At 35.3% G+C, this 19,483-nt stretch overlaps 1 protein-coding gene across 12 annotated transcripts in view; it reads right to left on the bottom strand.

Moving 5' to 3' along the window:
• Positions 1 to 19,483, bottom strand: part of ALCAM (activated leukocyte cell adhesion molecule) — a 213,840-nt gene that overhangs the window by 110,950 nt on the left and 83,407 nt on the right. For 2 of the 12 annotated variants that reach the window (XM_082696757.1, XM_082696755.1), the window contains exon 2: positions 10,933 to 11,115. The exons of the other annotated variants lie outside the window; for them this stretch is intronic. In XM_082696757.1, the coding sequence (XP_082552883.1) occupies positions 10,933 to 10,942 (10 nt within the window). In that variant the 5' untranslated portion in view covers positions 10,943 to 11,115. The remainder of the gene's footprint in view (positions 1 to 10,932; positions 11,116 to 19,483) is intronic. 12 annotated transcript variants of the gene reach the window in all.

The following is a 19,483-nucleotide window of genomic DNA, read 5'->3' as shown; positions in this document are numbered from 1 at the left end:
ATTCAGAACCTCAAAAAGAGATACAGAATTAAAAAAAAAGAACTAAGCAGAGCTGAAGAATTAATAATTGAATTGAAAAAGACATTAGAGCATATCAGTAGCAGATTAGAGGATGCAGAAGGATCAGTGCTTCAGAAGACAGGGTAATGGAAAGAAACCAAGGTGAACAGCATCTATTTTATATATGCATTTATATCTATATGTATGCTGAAGGAAATCTGCAACATCATCAAGCATAACAACATTCACACTATAAGGGTGTCAGAAGTTAGCGAGAGAGAGAGGTGGGCAAAAAACTTATTTTAAAACTTCATAGCTGAAAACTTCCCTAATCTGAGGAAGAAATAAACATGTCTGTTCAGGAATCAAAAAGAGCCTCAAACAACACGAATCAAAGGAGGTCCTCACCAAGACACTTAATAACTAAAATGACAAAGACTAAAGATAAAGAGAGAATCTTAAAAGCCGCAACAGAAAAGCAAATAGTTACATGCAAGGGAAATACCATAAGAACATCAGTTTATTTTTTTGGCAGAAATTTTGCAGGACAGAAGGTAGTGGCAAAGTGCTGAGAAGAAAAACTTACAACAAGAACATTTTACCTGGCAAGGCTATCATTCAGAATTGAGGCAGAGATAAAGAGCTTCCCAGACAAACAAAAGTTAAAGGAGTTCATCACCATGAAACCCTCCTTACAAGAAATGTAAATGGAATTTCTTTAAGTGAAAAAAAAAGGCCACAAGTTGGAAATAAAAAAATAATGAAAGGAAAATGTTTCATTGGTAACAACAAATATAACGTAAAGCCAGTAGATTAATCATTCATAGAGTTAGTAAAAAATTTAAAACTAGTAAAATCAATTATATCAAAAATATTAGTCAAGGATTATACACATTTAAAAATGCAAAATATAACATCATATACATAAAACATAGAGTACACAAAAAATTAGTGCTTTCATAATGTGTTAAAACTTAAGTGACCCCCACCTTAATATAGACTGCCACATACACAAGATGTTGTATAAGATCCCCATGGTAACTACAGACCAAAAACCTTTAATAGATATACAGGAATGAAGAGAAAGGAATCCATGCATAACATTAAGAAAGCCATTAAGCCACAACAGAAGAGACGAAGAAAAGAAAAAAGGGACAGAGAAAAACTACAAAAACAACCAGAAAACAACTAACAAACTGGCAAACCATACATACCTATAAATAATTTAAGTGTAAAAAAACTAAACAGTCCAATCAAAAGGCACTAAGTGACTAAGTGGATAAAAGCAAGATCCATCTCATCTGTATGGTTCCTACAAGAGCCTCACTACAGACCTAAAGACACATATAGACTAAAAGTGAATGGGCAGAGGGACAGCTGGCTGGCACATTAAGCGTTTGCCTTTGGCTCAGGTCATGATTCTAGAGCCTTGGGATGGAGCCCCATGTTGGGCTCCTTACTCAGTGGGGAACCTGCTTCTCCCTCTCCCTTTGCAGCTCTCCCTGCTTGCACTTGCTCTTTTTCTCTTTCTCTCTCTCCCCCTGTTAAATAAATAAATAAAATCTTAAAAAAAAAAAAAAAGTGGATGCATAGAAAAAAAGAATACTCATGCTAATAGAAGTAAAAAAAAATAGGTAGCAATACTCATATTGGACAAAAAGGACTTTAAAACAGAAACTGTAATAAGAGACAAAAGAAGGTCATTAAATAATGGTAAAACAGTCAGTCTAACATAAGGATATAACGTCTGTAAATATTTAACACCCAAACACGATCACCTGTTTAAAACAAAGATTAACAGACATGAAGAGAGAAATTGACAGTAATACAATAATAGTAGGAGACTTTAACACCCCACTTACATAAATAGATAGATCACTGAGACAGAAAATCAATAAGGAAACAGTGGCTTTGAATGACACATGAGATAGATGCACTTCACAAATATATACAAAACATTCCACCCCAAAACAAGAGAATACACACTTTTCAAGTGCACATGGAACATCCTCCATGACAGATCACATATGAGGCCGCAGAATAAGTCTCAATAAATTTAAGAAGCATGTTTTCTCTTCACAAAAGAATGAAATCAACTGCAAGGAAAAACAACAACAAAAACAACAAAGAACTGGAAGAAACACAAAGACGGGGAAGCTAAATAACATCTTAGTAAACAACCAATGGATTAATGAAGAAGCAAAGGTAAAACCACAAAGTATGTGGAGAAAAATTAAAATGAAAACACAATGGTCCAAAATCTTTGGGATATAGTAAAAGCAGTTTGGGAAGAAATTTATAACAATACAGATCTACCTCAAGAAACAAGAACAATCCCTAATAAACAGTCTAAACTTACACGTAAAGGAGAAAGAAAAAGAAGTAACAAAGCCCAAAGTTAACCGAAGGAAATAAATAATAAAAATCAGAGCAGAAATAAATGAGATATGAAAAAATAGAAAAGATCAATGAAACCAAGATCTGTTTCTTTGAAAAGACAAACAACTATCAAGAAAAAACAACTATCAAGAAAAAAAGATACAGTACTGAAATAAGTAAAAAATGAAGAAGTTAAAACTGATACCACAGAAATACAAAGGATTATAAAAGATTGCTATAAAAAGTTATATGCTGATAAAAATTATATGCCAAGAAACTGGACAACCTAGAAGAAACATCACTTTCCTGGGACTGAATCAGGAAGAAACTGGAAATTGGAACATATCAATTACTAGTAAAAAAAATAATTCAATCAGTGATCAAAAACCTCCCAACAAACAAAAGTCCAGGACCACGTGGTTCCAGAAGGTAATTATAGCCCCTCTATTTAAAATATTTAAAGAATTTATTTTTTAAATATCTAAATAGTTAATACCTATCATTCTCAAACTATAAAAAATAAAAAAGAGAAAGGAAAGCTTATCAATACATTCTATGAAGCCAGCATTTCCTTAATGCCAAAACCAGAAAAGGACACTGGGGTAAAAAGAGAGAGAGAGAGAGAGAGGAAAGAAAAAAGAAAATTACAGTCCAATATCCCTGATGAACACAGCTGCAAAACTCCTCAACAAAATGTTAGCAACTGCACACAACAATACATTCAAAAGATCATTCACCACAATGAATAATGATTTATTCCAAGGATACAGGATAGTTCAATACTCACAAATCTATCAACATCATACACTGCTCAACAAAACAAAGATAAAAATCATGTGATCATCTCAAAAGATGTTAGAAAAAGCCTTTGACAAAATTCAACATCCATTCATGATAAAATCTCTCAACAAACTAGGGTTAGAGAGAACATACCTCAACATAATAAAGGCCATATATGAAAAATGCACAAATATGATAACACTTAAAGGTAAAAAACTGAAAGTTCTCTCTGTAAGGGCAAGAACAAGACAAGGATGGCTACTCTTGCCACTTTTACTCAACTTAGTACTGTAAGTCCTAGCCACAGCAATCAGACAAGAAGTTAAGTTAATTACTGGTAAAGAAGTTAAGTTATTGGTAAGAAGTTAAGCTATCACTATTTGCAGATGACATGATACTATACTTAGAAAACCCTTAAAAACCCCACCGATAACTATTAAAAGTAATAAAGAAATTCAGTAAAGTGAAAGGATACAAAATGAATGCCAAAAAATGGGTAGCATTTCTATACACTAGTAAGAAAATAGCAGAAAGAAATTAAAAATTCTTTATATATGAATCATACAATGCTCATAAAAAGGGATGTTCTGATTAACTTTTCTTATGAACTTAAAGTAAACCTAGGAGACAAAACATTTTTAAAATTTGGGGTGCCCGGGTGGCACAGCTGGTTAAGCATCTGACTCTTGGTTTTGTCTCAGGTCATGATCTCAGGGTTCTGGGATCAAGCCCCATACTGGGCTCTGAGTGCTCAGCATGGAGTCTGTTTGTGACACTCTCCCTCTGCCCCTCCCATTCATACTTTCTCTCAAAGAAATAGATAAATATCTTAATTTTTTTTATTTTAATCTTTCTTAAAAATCTTTTGAAAATGATCTAATCCCTTCCCTGACTTATTAAGTATAATCTGCGGAGGAGAATGTACATGTTTGATGAGTTACATCATGTGACCTAATCATTATTATGAATAACAATTCTCATTGTATTTTTCCGGGATGACTTGGGAGTCAGAACTGATTATATATAATCTTTAAGAAATGCAACACAAGATTCTCTTCTGCATAAATCCTGTTTATAACTTGCTTTTTTCCCCTTTTTTCTTTCAAATCTGAGTATTACAAAATTATGATAAACTAGAGTTAGCCTTTTTATAATAAATGTAAACTTTACATACACATGCTTTGATTTTCAAATTATGAATTATTTTCATATTTAATCTCTAAATATTTGTTTCCTAACTTCCCGTAAGATGGCTGCTTATCCTATTAATTATTCATTTGACACAAATACAGATATGCTTCAGAGATATTGTGTTCAGTTTCAGACCAATGCAATAAAGTGAATATGGCAATAAAAGCAAGTAATTTGGGGGGGGGTTCCCAAGCATATAAAAGTTACGTTTACATTATATTATCGTCTACCAAATGTGCAATAGTACTATGTCTAAAAAATGTATATGACTTAATTTAAAAATACCTTTGCTAAAAAATATTAATGATATCTGAGCTTTCAGTGAGTTATAATTATTTTGCTTGTGGAAGATCCTGCATCAGTGTTGATGGCTGCTGACTGATTAAGGTGGTGGTGGCTAAAGGCTGGGGTGGCTGTGGCAATTTCTTAAAATAAGACAACAATAAGGCTTGCTGCATTGATTGACTATTCCTCTCATGAATGATATCTGTATAGCATGAGATATTGTTTGATAGCATTTTACCCAGAGTAGAAGTTCTTTCAACACTGGGGTCAATCCTGTCGACTTTACTTCTGTTTTATCAATTAAGCTTAGTATTTATTATCATGTCGACAATCTTCACAACTTCACCAAAGTAGATTTCATTGTAAAAAACCACTTTCTTTGCTCCTCCATAAGCAGCAGCAACTCATCCATTCAGGTTTTGTTATGAACTTGCAGCAATTCAGTCACATCTTCAGGCTCCACTTCTAATTCTAGTTCTTGCTATTTTCACCCCATCGGCAGTTACTTCCTCCACTGAAGTCTTGAAGCCCTCAAAGTCATCCATGAGGGTTGGAATCAACTTCTCCCAAACTCCTGTTCATGTTGATATTTTGACCTCTTCCCACAGATCACAAACTGTTCTTAATAGCATCTAGAATGGTGAACCATTTGCAGACGATTTTGAGTTGACTTTGCCCAGATTCATCGGAGGAATCACTCAATCTCTATGGAAGCTATAGCTGTATGAAACATCTTTCATGATGTTCCATAAGCTATGTAGCTTTCCTTGAAAGTCAAAATTACTCCTTGATCTATAGACAGCAGAATGAATGGTTTATTAGCAGGAATGAGAACAATAAATCTAACTGTGTATCTCCATTAGGGTCCTTGAGTGACCAGGCACATTGTCAATAAGCAGTCAGTTTTGAAAGGGTTTCCCGCCCCCCACCCCCAAAAAGGAGGTCTCAAAAGCAGGGAGAAAATATTCAGTAAACCATACCGTAACAGCACACTGACAGCTGTGCTGTCATCCTGACTTTGTTGGACCATTTCTAGAGCATAGGCAGAGTAGATTTAGCATAATTCTTAAATTCCTTGGGATTTTCAGAATGGGCACTGGCTTCAACTTCAAGTTAGTTCCTACAAGAGAATCAGCTTGTCCTTTGAAGCTCTGAAGCTAGGAACTGACTTTTCTCTAGCTACTGAAGTCCTAGATGACATCTTCTTCCATTAGAAGGCTATTTTGTTCTACATTGAAAATATGTTGTTTAGCATAGCTGCCGTCGTTAATGATTGTAACTAGATCTTCTAGATAACTTGCTGCAGCTCTAAATCAGCACTTGGTGCTTCACTTGACACTTTTATGTTATGAAGTCAGTTTCTTTCCTTAAACTTCACAAATCAACCTCTGCTAGCTTTTCTTCTGCAGCTTCTTCTCTCTCAGCCTTTCTAGGACTGAAGAAACTTAGGACCTTGCTCTAGATTAGGCTTTGGCTTGGGGGACTGCTGTGGTTGGTTTGATCTTCTCTCCAGACCACTAAAATTTTCTCCATATCAGCAGTAAAATTGTCCTGCTTTCCTAGGTGCTCACTGAGGTAGCACTTTTCATTTTCTTCAAGAACTTTTCCTTTGTTTTCAGGTTTACCGTTTTAAGCAAGAGGGTGGCTCAGTTGGTTAAGCAGCTGCCTTCAGCTCAGGTCAGGATCCCGGCGTCCTGGGATCAAGTCCCACATGGGGCTCCTTGCTCAGCAGGGAGCCTACTTCTCCCTCTGCCTCTGCCTGCCACTCCGTCTGCCTGTGCTCACTCTCTCTCTCTCTGACAAATAAATAAATAAATAAAATCTTTTAAAAAAGAAAAGAAACGAAACAAAACACTGGTGACGCTCTTTTCTCTTGCCCCCTTCCCTTCAATGGACCACCATCACACACCCACACCCACACCCATCCTCCTGCCAGCATCACAAAGGTTGATTTGTGATTGATCCTAGAACTTGGACCTTCTGAGTTGAGGTTTTTGGGGAAAAAAAAAAAAAAAAAACAAAAAAAACAAAAAAAACCCTCTCTCAGCTTTCACCAACTTTCTTCACAAAGCTTAACCATTTTTAGCTTTTGATTTAAAGTGAGAAATGTGCAACTCTTGCTTCTCACTTGAATAATTAAAGGTCAATATAGGTATATGAACTGGTCTAACTTTTATATTGTGTTTCAGGGTCTAGGGAGGCCTGAGAAGAGGGAAAGATGGCAGACAAGCCAGTGAGTGGAGCAGTCAGAATACACACAATTATTGATTTAGTTTGCCATCTTATATGTGATCACTGATCACAGATCACCATAATGATATAATGAAAAAGTTAGAAAAACTGAGAAAATTACCAAAATGTGACACAAACACACAAGGTGAACAATGCTACTGGAAAAATGGAGCCAATAAATTTGCTAGAGGTAGGGTTGCCACAAATCTTCAATGTGTTAAAAAAAAAAAAAAGTATTTGTGAAGCAAAATAAAACAAGATATGCCTATGAGTTCACCATTTACGGCATGGAAGAACCTGGAATAAGGGCTCTTTCAAGTTACAATTAAGTTCTTTCTCATCCTGGTGAAAATATAAAGAGCTTTTAGGATGAGAAAGGTTATATACCTTCTTAATCTGAAGTGTACAGAGATGGAATGCTTATGTAAAGGTAAGGGCAGGAAAGCTACATAGTAATCTGGGTTTTTCTTAGAATGATTTTCAGTTTACCTATGTATTAATGATATTATTAATGTAGTTTGTATAAAGAGATATTGAATTTTGGTACCTGGTTCCTGCTTTCTAAGATTTTAGAGAGCAATTAAAAATGCTTAATTTTCAATTTAGATAAAAATTGTAGGCATAAATTAGACTTCATTTTTTAAGTACTTACCAATTATCAACCACAGCCAAATATTATATATATATATATGTAAACACACAGCACACATACATATCTAAACACAAAAACATACACATGCATGCATATATATGGCATTAATAAATTCATAGTGTTTACTGAGACAATAATTCATTCTATATTTACAGATATGAAAACTGAAGCTCAGTAAGGTTCAAAAGCCAGGGAATTCATAAGTTTATGTTCCAATATGAGGTAGAAATCACATTGCCAGCTGGAACATTAAAAAAAAAATTCTTTCAGGACCAGAATTAGGTCCTAAAAACATTGCTAAACTCAGAAAATATCAAATAAATTTGACAAATACTAAATGGTAGCATTCTAGAAGATGTAATAGCAGTTTAAAACCTGTAGTAGAGTTCTAATTCTAGAGTTTCATACAGATCAACTTTCCTGCATATAAAAATTCAAACTGACAGGGGCACCTGGGTGGCTCAGTCAGTTAAGCGGCTGAGGTCATGATCCCAGGGTGATCAGGTCATGATCCCAGGGTGCTGGGGTCGAGCCCCACATCAGGCTCCCTGCTCAGGAGAAAGCCTGCTTCTCCCTCTCCCTCTGCCTGCCTCTCTGCCTACTTGTGCTCTCCTTCTCTCTCTGTCAAATAAATAAAAAATATCTTTAAAAAAGAAAATTCAAACTGACAAATTGTGAAATTAAATATTGCACATATCTTATTTATTCATGTGGCTCTCAGGCCAGGGGACCTGTACAAACCAGAACTTTGTTTGAATTCACCCAGTGCCATCTTCTGTTTCTTAGTTCAACTGGCAACTCCTCTCTGCTTTCTGCTTTCTTTTGGTTTCTCTCCGTTTTCTTCAAGTTATAAATAATAGTAAGACCCAAACTGGCTTACTAATTGAGTATGGGGATACAATAGCATCTGGAGACTGAGGAGGAAAAGTCTTAGAAAAGAAAGACCTGGATGAAGGAGGGAGACTAACACTATATAAACTCTGCCTAATACCTAGCAGAAACCCGACCTATATACCTAAACTTCGGAGATTCTAAAAAGCCCAATTAAGGCTAAAATATCTGAAAAGAAATTTCAGTTACTACCCATAGCAATGGATATGAAGTTTGGAATAAACTGCCTCATAAAACAAACAAACAAACAAACAAACAAATAAACAAACAAACACATTCTTCAGGAGAATAAAACAGGATCCAGAGTCTCTACAATGTATTGCTCACACATCCAGTATATAATTCAGAATTACCACATATATAAAGAAACAACATAATGTGGCTCACATGTAATGAAAAGACAATCAAAGGAAACTGGCTCTTCTGAGATTCAGACTCTACAATTAGCTCGCAAGGATTTTAAAGTGACTATCATAACTATGCTCGAAGACATAAACAATTATGCTAAAAATCAATAAACAAATAGGAAGTAACATCAATAAATAAGAAAGAACCAAATAAAATTATGGTTTTGAAAAATATCATATCTAAAGTAAGAGGTCAGGGTGGACATACAGCATTCGCTTAGGTAAACAGCACTTTTTCAAACAAGCCAGATTCACATTTTAAGTATAAACACATTACAAAGCTGAACTAAATATTATTTTTATGTGCTCTTGGTAATTGTTTATGGTCTTGTTCAACTCTGTTAGTGAGGAATTATTTTTCAGAAAGGTATAGTGATGGCAAAGTAAATTATATTAGTAATTTTTCACCTGTACTACCCATCATAGATATGGAACCACAGCCTTCTCTCCATGGGCATGCTTATTTGTGGGTTCACTTTCCTGCAATGCTGACAGGATGTGAAAATCAGATTTTCTATCCCTTTATGAAAAATTAATATAAAGGAATGGATGCTGGTCAAATTTATAGATACACTCCGGCCATTAAAAAGAATTCACTATATGTTATTACATGAGAAGGGTACAAAGTAGTCAGAGCTATGCTATTAGATCTCTTAGCATTACTATCTAACCAACCAAAGTTGAGCAATCAAACCTCTTGTTTTTATTAATTGGCAATTAAAGCTGTTTTATTACATATTTTATAGGTATCCTGGTCTGTAACAATGGCAGAGAAGAAGGGTAGTAAAGCGAGGAGTTTGGTAAAACGTATCTATTTCTTGGCTAAGCTTCACATACACATTCAGTCTGAATCACTCTTCTTCTTCTAAACCTGCACTGTGTGCTTCTATCACACCAGATACATTGCTCAATAATGAAATTAGCATATTCTATTGTAATCGTCATTTTGTTGCCCACATGCCACAGCATACTCAAACTTCTTGAGAATGGGTATAATTACTTTCCTTGCCACAGGCAAAATTCCCACATTGATTCCTACTTTCAGACCTCAACAAAGCTGAAAGATTAAAAAATGAGAGATGAAAAATGAGGAAAGAAGTTTTACAAGACGTCTGAGACAGTGCTAATCACGAATAAGATTTTAAAAACCACAGAGCTATTTTGCAAAATGAAATTCCATTCATAACCAAAATTGTAACTGAGTACTGCAGGCTGAGTACTGCAACCAAGTAAGTTTTCTCATTTCAGAATGAGGGCTTGAAAATCATCTGAAATTTAAGTTAATAAGAACGAATATAAATTTGTAGAAACCACACCTCACTCACTATTGATAAATTTAAAGTATCTTTAAACCTGACTGAACATCCTAAAATAATTGCCTAATCAAAAATGTGTCACAAAATATTATGAGGCCAGGGGCGCCTGGGTGGCTCAGTGGGTTAAAGCCTCTGCCTTTGGCTCAGGTCATGACCCCAAGGTCCTGGGACCAAATAACCAGTGGGTGTAAATGTCTCACTCAGAGCCTGCCCCCTCCCCTCTCTCTGCCTGCCTCTCGGCCTACTTGTAATCTTTGTCTGTCAATTAAATTAAAAAGAAATTATATATATATATATATATATATATATATATGGAGCCCATTAGCTAAGAATGTCATCTTCTAGTAAAGATTACAACATGAGAATTATGCATTAATAAGGAATATTGAGGGGCACCTGGGTGGCTCAGTGGGTTAAAGCCCCTGCCTTCGGCTCAGGTCACGATCTCAACATCTCGGGATAGAGCCCCGAATGGCATTGGGCTCTCTGCTCAGCAGGGAGCCTGCTTCCTCCTCTCTCTGCCTGCCTCTCGGCCTACTTGTGATCTCTGTCTGTCAAATAAATAAATGGAATCTTTAAAAAAAAAAAAAAGGAATATTGAAAAAGGAGAGTTAAACAGTAAAAATTTTTCCTATGTGCTTACCACAATCAGCACAGATGAGGCTTTTTAAAAAGGATTTATTAATTTATTGTAGAGAGAGGAAGTACAAGCATGGCAGGAGCGGGTAGAGGGAAAAGAGAATCCTAAGCAGACTCCCTGATGAGCATAGAGCCTGACATGGGGCTTGATCTCACAAACCTGACATCATCCCACATAGATGAGGCTTTTAAAATTAAGGTCCTTGGGTGGCTTGATCAGTTAAGTGTCTGCCTTCAGCTCAGGTCATAATCCCAGGGTCCTGGGACAGAGTCCTACACCAGGCTCTCTGCTCAGTAGGGAGTCTGCTTCTCCCTCTGCTTCTGCTGCTATTTCCCTTTCTCTCTGTCAAATAAATAAATAAGTAAAATTAAAAAAAAAATAAGATTAATGACTAACATTAGTTGTCTATCTAGAAATATTCCTAGGTTGAAGATCAATTCATTAAGCTATTACTAGAAAAAAAATATTGCCCTTTATGTAATTCTATGTTCATGAAATAATTCTTCAATTTGTAGACTGACTTTCTGAAGGAATCTATCCACAAGTGCAAACTTTTATCAGATACACATTTCTGTTCTCAACAGTAGTGAAGGAAAAAAAAACCAGTATTTACCAGGACAGACAATCTGTGACAGATTCCAGGGAGGTTACCCTTCTCATATACAGCCAATGTATGTCTCAGAGAGTCCTGAGTAAGTATTATACTCATTTAACAAACAGAAAAATTAAATTCAGAGGGATTAAATTATATCTCTGAAATTACACAGATGTTAAACGGTGAGGATGAAAATTAAACCTTGTTCTATGAGAATCCAAAGTCCATGCTCTTTCTACTCCACTGCAAATTGATAAAATGCCATTTTGCTCCACAAATCAGTTTCTGATGAGCTTGCTTAGTGTAAATCACTTCTGCAGAGCCTACACTACTCATTCACCCTCCATGGGACTGATAAAATCAAATGTCTAACTCATTCAAGCTGTTGATACTAGACCCTGGATCTACTGCTGGAAAAATCCAAAAGCCAGGCTTCTAGCATCTAAGGCTAGAAGTCAAATATCTGCTTGCTCACTTGACCTGGATCTAGACAGAATCAATTCGAGTTATTTGTCACTAATTAATATGTGCTGAAACAATGTTCTAAACATTCAGGGTGTATAACCTTTTCATTCTGCGTGTCTCAGGGATAGCAGAGGACAATCACCTCTTGATTAAGCTGGATGGAGAAGTTAACCTTTGAGCTGCATCCCGGCACATGAAGAAAGAATGATTTTGATAACTAATGGAGCTGGGAAGAGACAATTTTTTTTTAATACAAAAAGAACAAATGGATATAAGAAAAGCACTTAAGTACTTCTTACACAAGGAGCAGAATATTTAGAACATATGCAACCTTAATAAATGAGTAACCATTAAATAAAAATGTGAAGATGGCACAATCTTAAAGAATGTTTTTGCCTGATCTCTGGCCCCTGATTCATGAAATGGCTGTGATTTGCACTTAAGAGTATAGTCACCCTGGCCTTTTCTTCCATGCTTTTTGGAGAACATTCAAGATGGCAAGAAAGGCATTTTTTAGGTATAGAAAGCACTGAAAATTAGGAAAATCTGGGTCTACAAGGGCAGAAGCTCCCCCCCCCAAAATGTTGAAGAATTAAGAAAGGATAATCACTGAACAGGGATAACAAGGCAGCTATCATCACATTCTTTGAATTAGAAATCATGGACCAAAAAAATAAATAAATAAATAGTGGAAGAAAAATTTTTAAATTAGATATCAGGGACTGTCCATAAAGAATGTTTTCAGTAAAACATGAATGTAAAATTAATGTCTCTGGAATAGATAGCAATTTAGAAACTGGCATCACTTTGATTGTGAGTGAAACCATTGTAGAGCTGGGTTTTGAAAGACAGCTGCCTTCTTCCTCTATTCTTCCTGGTATTTAAAGTCAGAATCTATTTACCTCTTTGGTAGTATACAGTGGTCTAGATCTCTGGGCAGGTTTAATCTGGGATCCAGGTATTTTTTATGATTAGAAACTACAAAAATTTCATATATTTTGGAAGGATTTCATCAACAAATGCATTTTTATGTTCATCTACAGTAACAGTAGGAGTAGAAACCAAAATAAAAAATATCCTAAACTTGCCGAAGGATTATTAACCATGCTATCTTCAAATAAACATGTTGCCTCTTTTAAGCTAGAATAAAAAATTCAGTATAAACTGCCAATAGCTACTCCCAGACATTATGCTAAAAGTGGTCACAAGCTTCGAATCACAAATAACCAGTGGGTGTAAATGTCTCACTCAGAGTAACCGCCATTCCCTTCATCCCTACCAATTCTTGACAGATGGATGGATAGATACACACACACACACACACACACACACACTCTCTCTCTCTCTCTCTCTCTCTCCTCTAATTATCATTACATTTTTTATTATCTGTTGAACCCATCTTGCCCATAACCAATTCTGGCTAAATCATGTCTTCTGATTCCCTCGAACCTTCTCCTTAGCGACTAGTAATTTCCCAGAAAAAGTAATGTAACGGTGTTGACTGACACCATTATAAATTCAGGTTTACATATTTTCTTATTATCTCCAGCTCAGGAGAGACATGTTTCTACTCTTGGGAAACCACACACCTTATGCCCTCTATAATCTTCCAGCTCTTTCCCTACACAGGTTCTTCTCCTTGAGCCCATGAACAATATAAATAAATCTCCTCTACCTTGACAAAACCTTTCTGGCCTCTCCTAATGACTAGGTGTTAGCATTTGTTTCTCAGTTCTTTCATTAGCAAAATTTCCTAACTATGTACTGTATTATTTCATGTATAAAAAAAACCTCAAGAATAAACAAAACTAATCTGTGATGACAGAAATTGTAATACTGTCCTTGGGCAGGCAGTAGGAGAGACTGACTGAAAAGGGACATGAGGGAATTGGCTGGAGTGATGGAAATGTTCTATATATTGATTAAGTTGCTGGTTGCACTGCTGAATGCCTCATTAAAACAGAGGGTTAAGCCTCTGCCTTCGGCTCAGGTCATGATCCCAGGGTTCTGGAATTGAACCCCGCATCGGGCTCCCTGCTCAGTGGAAAGCCTGCTTCTTCCTCTCCCTCTGCCTGCTGCTCTGCCTACCTGTACTCTCTATCTCTGTGTGAAACAAATAAAACCTTTAAAAAAAAAAAAACTCATCGAATTGTACAATTAAGATCTAAATGCAAATTATGTCTCAAAAAAATAATTCAGAAAGTATAGCATGTATTTTCTGGTATTTCCTCCACCAAACTACTCTCTTACACTTTCATTTCTTGTTAACTATATCCACCACAATATTATTTTGTAGGTACTTTTCCAACAACAACCAGAATCCACATATTAAAACCCTGTTAGTTGGGGCACCTGGGGGGTTAAGCCTCTGCCTTCGGCTCAAGTCATGGTCTCAGGGTCCTGGGATCGAGCCCCACATCAGGCTCTCTGATCAGCAGGGAGCCTGCTTATCCCACTCTCTCTGCCTACCTCTCTGCCTCCTTGTGGTCTCTCTCTCTCTGTGTCAAATAAATGAATAGAATTTTAAAAAATAAATAAATAAACCCTATTAGTCAACAAATGTTACTCCTAGGTACAGCTTTTTTTTTTTTTCTTTTGATGATAAAATACAGTTTCCTATAAAGTAGAAAATATACTCTTATTAATCCAAGGGCATCAAAAGCAATGAAATTTATTATCTGTCTTACTGTGCCTACAATTATGAAAATATAAAGAAAAGATAATCCCTCACTCAAAGATAGCTATAATCTCTTTGTGGATTGAGATTTGCCTGCTGTGGGTAACCAAGAGTTCCCTATACATATTAGTTAAACAGAAAAAGTTTCCTAAGTAACTACTATTTTTTTTTTTTTAACTAACTAAAAGACCTATACACAGAAGTTTTATGTTTGGAAAACAGGATTATGTGCAATATGAACAATTACTAAATCACTAAATGTTTCAATTATTGCTCTGTTACACTGAATTCATAGAGTCAAATATTCCCCTAAGTATAAGGTTTCAATGAAAATTTGGGTTAAAAAATTTTAAATTTACTGCAACTTTATAATATTATACTCATGCATTTAACTATTTTAGAAATGACTGTTTCATGTACTCCCTTGCACTGATTATTGAGGTTAACAGATTGACTCTTTTGAGAGTAGTAGATATTCTAAAGGCACTAAATATGACAAAAAAAAAAAAAAACCCTGCACATTTTGTTAGCTTATTTTAATCTTGCTTATAGTGAAAAACATATCTGTGCAATAGAAAAACCTTTCTTAGGAAAAATGCAAATTTTATAAATTGCCAATGATCCAGATAAAGTAATTTGCAGTCCCTGGGAAATTGCTATTCCTTCTATTGACTTAGTGATTTCAGGGAAAATATTTAAGTAACAAACAAAATCCCCCCAAGTTTCTAAAACTGCTTTTTGAATCTCTGAATCCATAGCCTTAATATTCCACAGTTACATATTACAATATACTCACCATAAAAAAATTTAGTACACATCTGTGTTATCTCTAAAAGTCAATAAAGGATTTTTTTAGGGTAATTGCAAATTTTAAACTTCAGGAGAATTAGGCTAGCCTTGTGATGCAGGTGGTATCCATTGAATAAATCCTCTTTTTCTCAAAACCCTCCAAACTCTCAATTCTTGAAGACTGCAAAACAAAAACCTTAACAAGAAAGTTTCATGTTTTATCAAAATGCCTTAAGAAGAGTGTATGGAGTCATTCACTATTGGAAAATTCTGTTTTTAAAGTTAAATAACTTAAAGATTTCTGCACCTTTATCTTCTTACCATATAGGCTTACTGGACACAGAAACAGACAAGGAAATATATTTGTGAAGATTAAATTCCATCACAGCAAGCAGTAAAACGTATATGAGAGAGCCAACATTAAAGAAACAACCACCCTAATGGCTGCTGCCCGAGATAACGTTGTGCTGACACAGCAGAAATCAGACTGAGGGAGGTGAAATATTAACTGAAATTCAAATACTGGGATGTTCCTTTTGGATATATAGTTTTTAATCAAAATTATTAAGTGATATTGATTTGTATTCTTTTTCATGATTGAAATATGGCTTTGTGAAAGATATGCAACAAAGTAAGGTTCAATTGCATTATATTTGTTATGTAGTGTATCAGCTCTGAAGAGCAGCTTTTAAAAATAATATCCAAGATACAGATTTAAGATGGTTATGCTGACACTTTATTTTTCTTGTACATATGGATTTGATCTCTCTCAATTCTCAAGTTAAATTTAAAGAGTGCACAGCAAATATTCTGTGTGTCTTGGAAATGTGCCTGGGTAAGAAGACTATGAGAAACAGATAGAAAGGTTAGGCCAGCAGTATATTTTTGAACTAAATGTCACCAGGCAATACAAGCTTTGTAAGTACATATTTTATATTAAACTACCTAGACTTTAACTAATGTTTTGGAAATGGCTTTCAACTGTTTGATCATGTTTTAAGAATGAAACTGAGTTTGAAACATCAAAATAGACTTTAGTTAGCTTTATGTTCTGTAATATACTTTTATATGGACAATGAACATGAATAAATTTTTCCCCCAGTACTTATTCATATTCATTGATTAACAATGTGATTATTTTTATATCCATTGTATTTTACACTGCTAAATCTGAGCCCTTTGATATATACTTCAACTGTAAAAACAGATTATCATATTTTTATCCAAATTTTTATTTAAATTCTAGTTATTTTACATAGAATATAATAATTAGTTTCAGAGGTTATAGAATGTAGTGATTCATCACATATATTTTAGAGAGTATAAAGGCATTTGTTGAAGCTGGAAAGATAAGTAACCTTTATACTTATACATGCATAGTATTTTTTCATAAAATGAAATGTTATATATAACCAAAGATTTGGAGGGGGGGAGATATCAGTATTGGCCTCTCCAAAACAGTTATTCTTTTTTTTTTTTTTTTAAATTCTCTCTGCTTCTCTCTCTGAAACTCTATTACCTCCTTCTCAAAGGGCATGAGAGGCAAGAATGCAAAATATAAAAATATTTTTATACTGATTTTAATATTTGTCCTAATGATAAGTATTCATGTGATGACTCTTGAATGGGCTGTATTCATTAACTGACCAAGTTATTATGTTGGTTTGGCTACCCATGACTAATTTCTTATAAACTGTTGAGGAACTGAGATTATTTTATACTCATTTGCATCTAGAAATATTTGATATGAGTATTTGACACTTAATATAAAATCTCATATTCAAAATATTTATTTTTGGTTATACTTTCCCAGCATTATGAAAGTTCTCAATTGATTCCACTTCCTTCTAGAATAATTAAAGTGTACTTAATATGACTGTTCATGTGACCAATTTGTAATAAAGTTGGACTTGATCTGTGTCCATTTGTAAGAGAGAGTATGTATACATCACATATATACAGCACTTTTGTCCAGAGCCTGGAGTAGTGCTTGGCATATAATCGGTATTCAGCAAATATTTACCTAAATTTATAATTACCTCTATTTTTCCTAGGTCAAGACAAGAGGTGCTAGAGCATGGTAGAGAAAACAATGGACTAGGGAGTTTTAAAAACGGTTCTAGTCTTTCTTTGTTCCCACAGTATAAGCTATTTACTGTCCCCAAATTACCATCTCTATGCTCCATACCACTTTCCTTGCTTCAAATACTTTCTCCCTTTCTTATTGCCACTGATAGGCACCCATTTTCCAAGGTTTAGATGAGGTACCACATCTTCACATGATTCTGTTTTAACTTCAGCCAACACTGAGCTCTTCTCGTCTACACTTACAAGTTCGTCAACTGATACCTCATTCTATTTAACATCTAATTATGTAATGGCTTATACTATGCTTGAATTGCTTAACCTGTTAAAGTCTTCATTCCCCAATAAAAGTGCAACCCAGAGATCTCAAAATTTGTAGCTGAATTTGTATCCTGTGTTTTATTTGACCATCACAAAATGTCAGTGTTTGGATAGTTACAGATATTCATGTGAGATTTTATGTACAACAACAAAAAAGTAGTTTTCTAGTTTCTCTCGAGAAAAAAAAATAATAAGAAGAAGAACTGTATTCTTGTTTGGTAGTGATCAACCAGAGCTGAATGGCTATCACTCCTTTAATCCAGGCACACATTTCTATCAGTCCCCACCTCGCTTGCTTTACTTATGTTCTCTCCCTGGAATCTGTGCGGTATGTGAGATTTTAACCCCTGCATGATAGTCCATGTTAATATATCCACCCCAACACACACACACACACCCTCCAAACTTACATGTCTCTAAAGAGACCTGAGGTTTCCTTCTATATATCTGACGCATTTCATATGCAAGCTGTTAAAATTTCCAAAAATTACCTAAACTGTCAACTTCTCTTCCTGTTTTTCCTGTTTTCTTTATATCTATAAAGTGGGTTTCGATGAAAAATGATGTCAACCTATTCCTTCTTTACTTATATCTTCACTAATGGCATGTTGGACAATTAGAAACTGAAAAGCCATTTTAACTTCTTCAACAATCTGTATGCGATGGTTTCCCAAGTTCTATCAAATTTATTGACAGAAACAACATTTAGGATGGTAGAACAGGGGTTAATTTCCTTTTTCCCATTTCTATTGCCTTTGCCCTTAAAGTCTGCATTTGGTGAGGTGGTGCCTCTGTGTGAGGGTACCTGTCCTTAAAATTAACAGAGCCCCAATAGAAGACTCCATTTAGCTTTGACTTAAGGTTGTAGAAACCAGAGTCAATTTACAGTCAACAGTAAAAGAGTTGTGTTAGAGCCCAAATTCACTTTCATGGAGCTTGCAAAATGGTACTTGGAAACATTTGCAATGATCTAAGAGACGATTGGTGAAATATTTTGGCACCAGCAAGTCTGGCATGCAGCCCTCAAGACAAGAAGCATTTCAAGTTATATCCTACTTGACTTTCTCTATTAGAAGCACTGTATGTGAGAGAAACAGGAAATCTGCACAGCACTTTTAAAGCAATGTGGTGAATTATAAATTAATGAGGCTTTAGTATGGGAAGGGAGTAACATCTGCAGAAGAGCGGATTTCATAAAGACAAAAGGGAAAAAGGTTTCCCTTAATAAAACATAACCTTTCTGCATGCACAATCAATTCTCAATTAGTCATATCAGAGAGAGTATCCACCACAGACTGTCAAAACTGCCTCACTTTGACTCCTTCCTTCCCACCGACACTATTCTCTGTTATGGTCTCCTCGCACCCTAGATGCTCCTTGAATTAGTATTTCCAACAATTTCCTGCTATCTCTTTCTGCCATCAAAAAATTCATTCGACTTCTGTGGAGCCTCTATTATATGGTACAGCTTTGCCTCCCAGTTTTGTGCTCCTTCTCTGCTCAAGCATAATGCTTAATCAGAATGGGTGAGAAGCCAGAGGAGAACAGGAAGAGGAGAAATGATTTCCCTAGGAAGTCCTGCAATTCCTTCTTTATACCTCTTTAATGAGCCTACAGCAATGAAGTCATCATTTTGGAAGTTCAAACAGACTACAGGGAAATTTACTGGAGTGATTTTAAAATTCAATTCAATAGTTGTGGACTAAGTGTTTACTATGTGCAAAGGCTTTTACTAGGTACCATAGGGGAGAGAACTCCCTGCCTTGAAGAGGCTTATG

This window comes from Mustela nivalis (genome assembly GCF_964662115.1).
Source record: "Mustela nivalis genome assembly, chromosome: 1".
Classification (NCBI taxonomy): domain Eukaryota; kingdom Metazoa; phylum Chordata; class Mammalia; order Carnivora; family Mustelidae; genus Mustela; species Mustela nivalis.
Note: the sequence above shows the minus strand (reverse complement) of the source record. Positions and strands in the feature narration are given on the sequence as shown.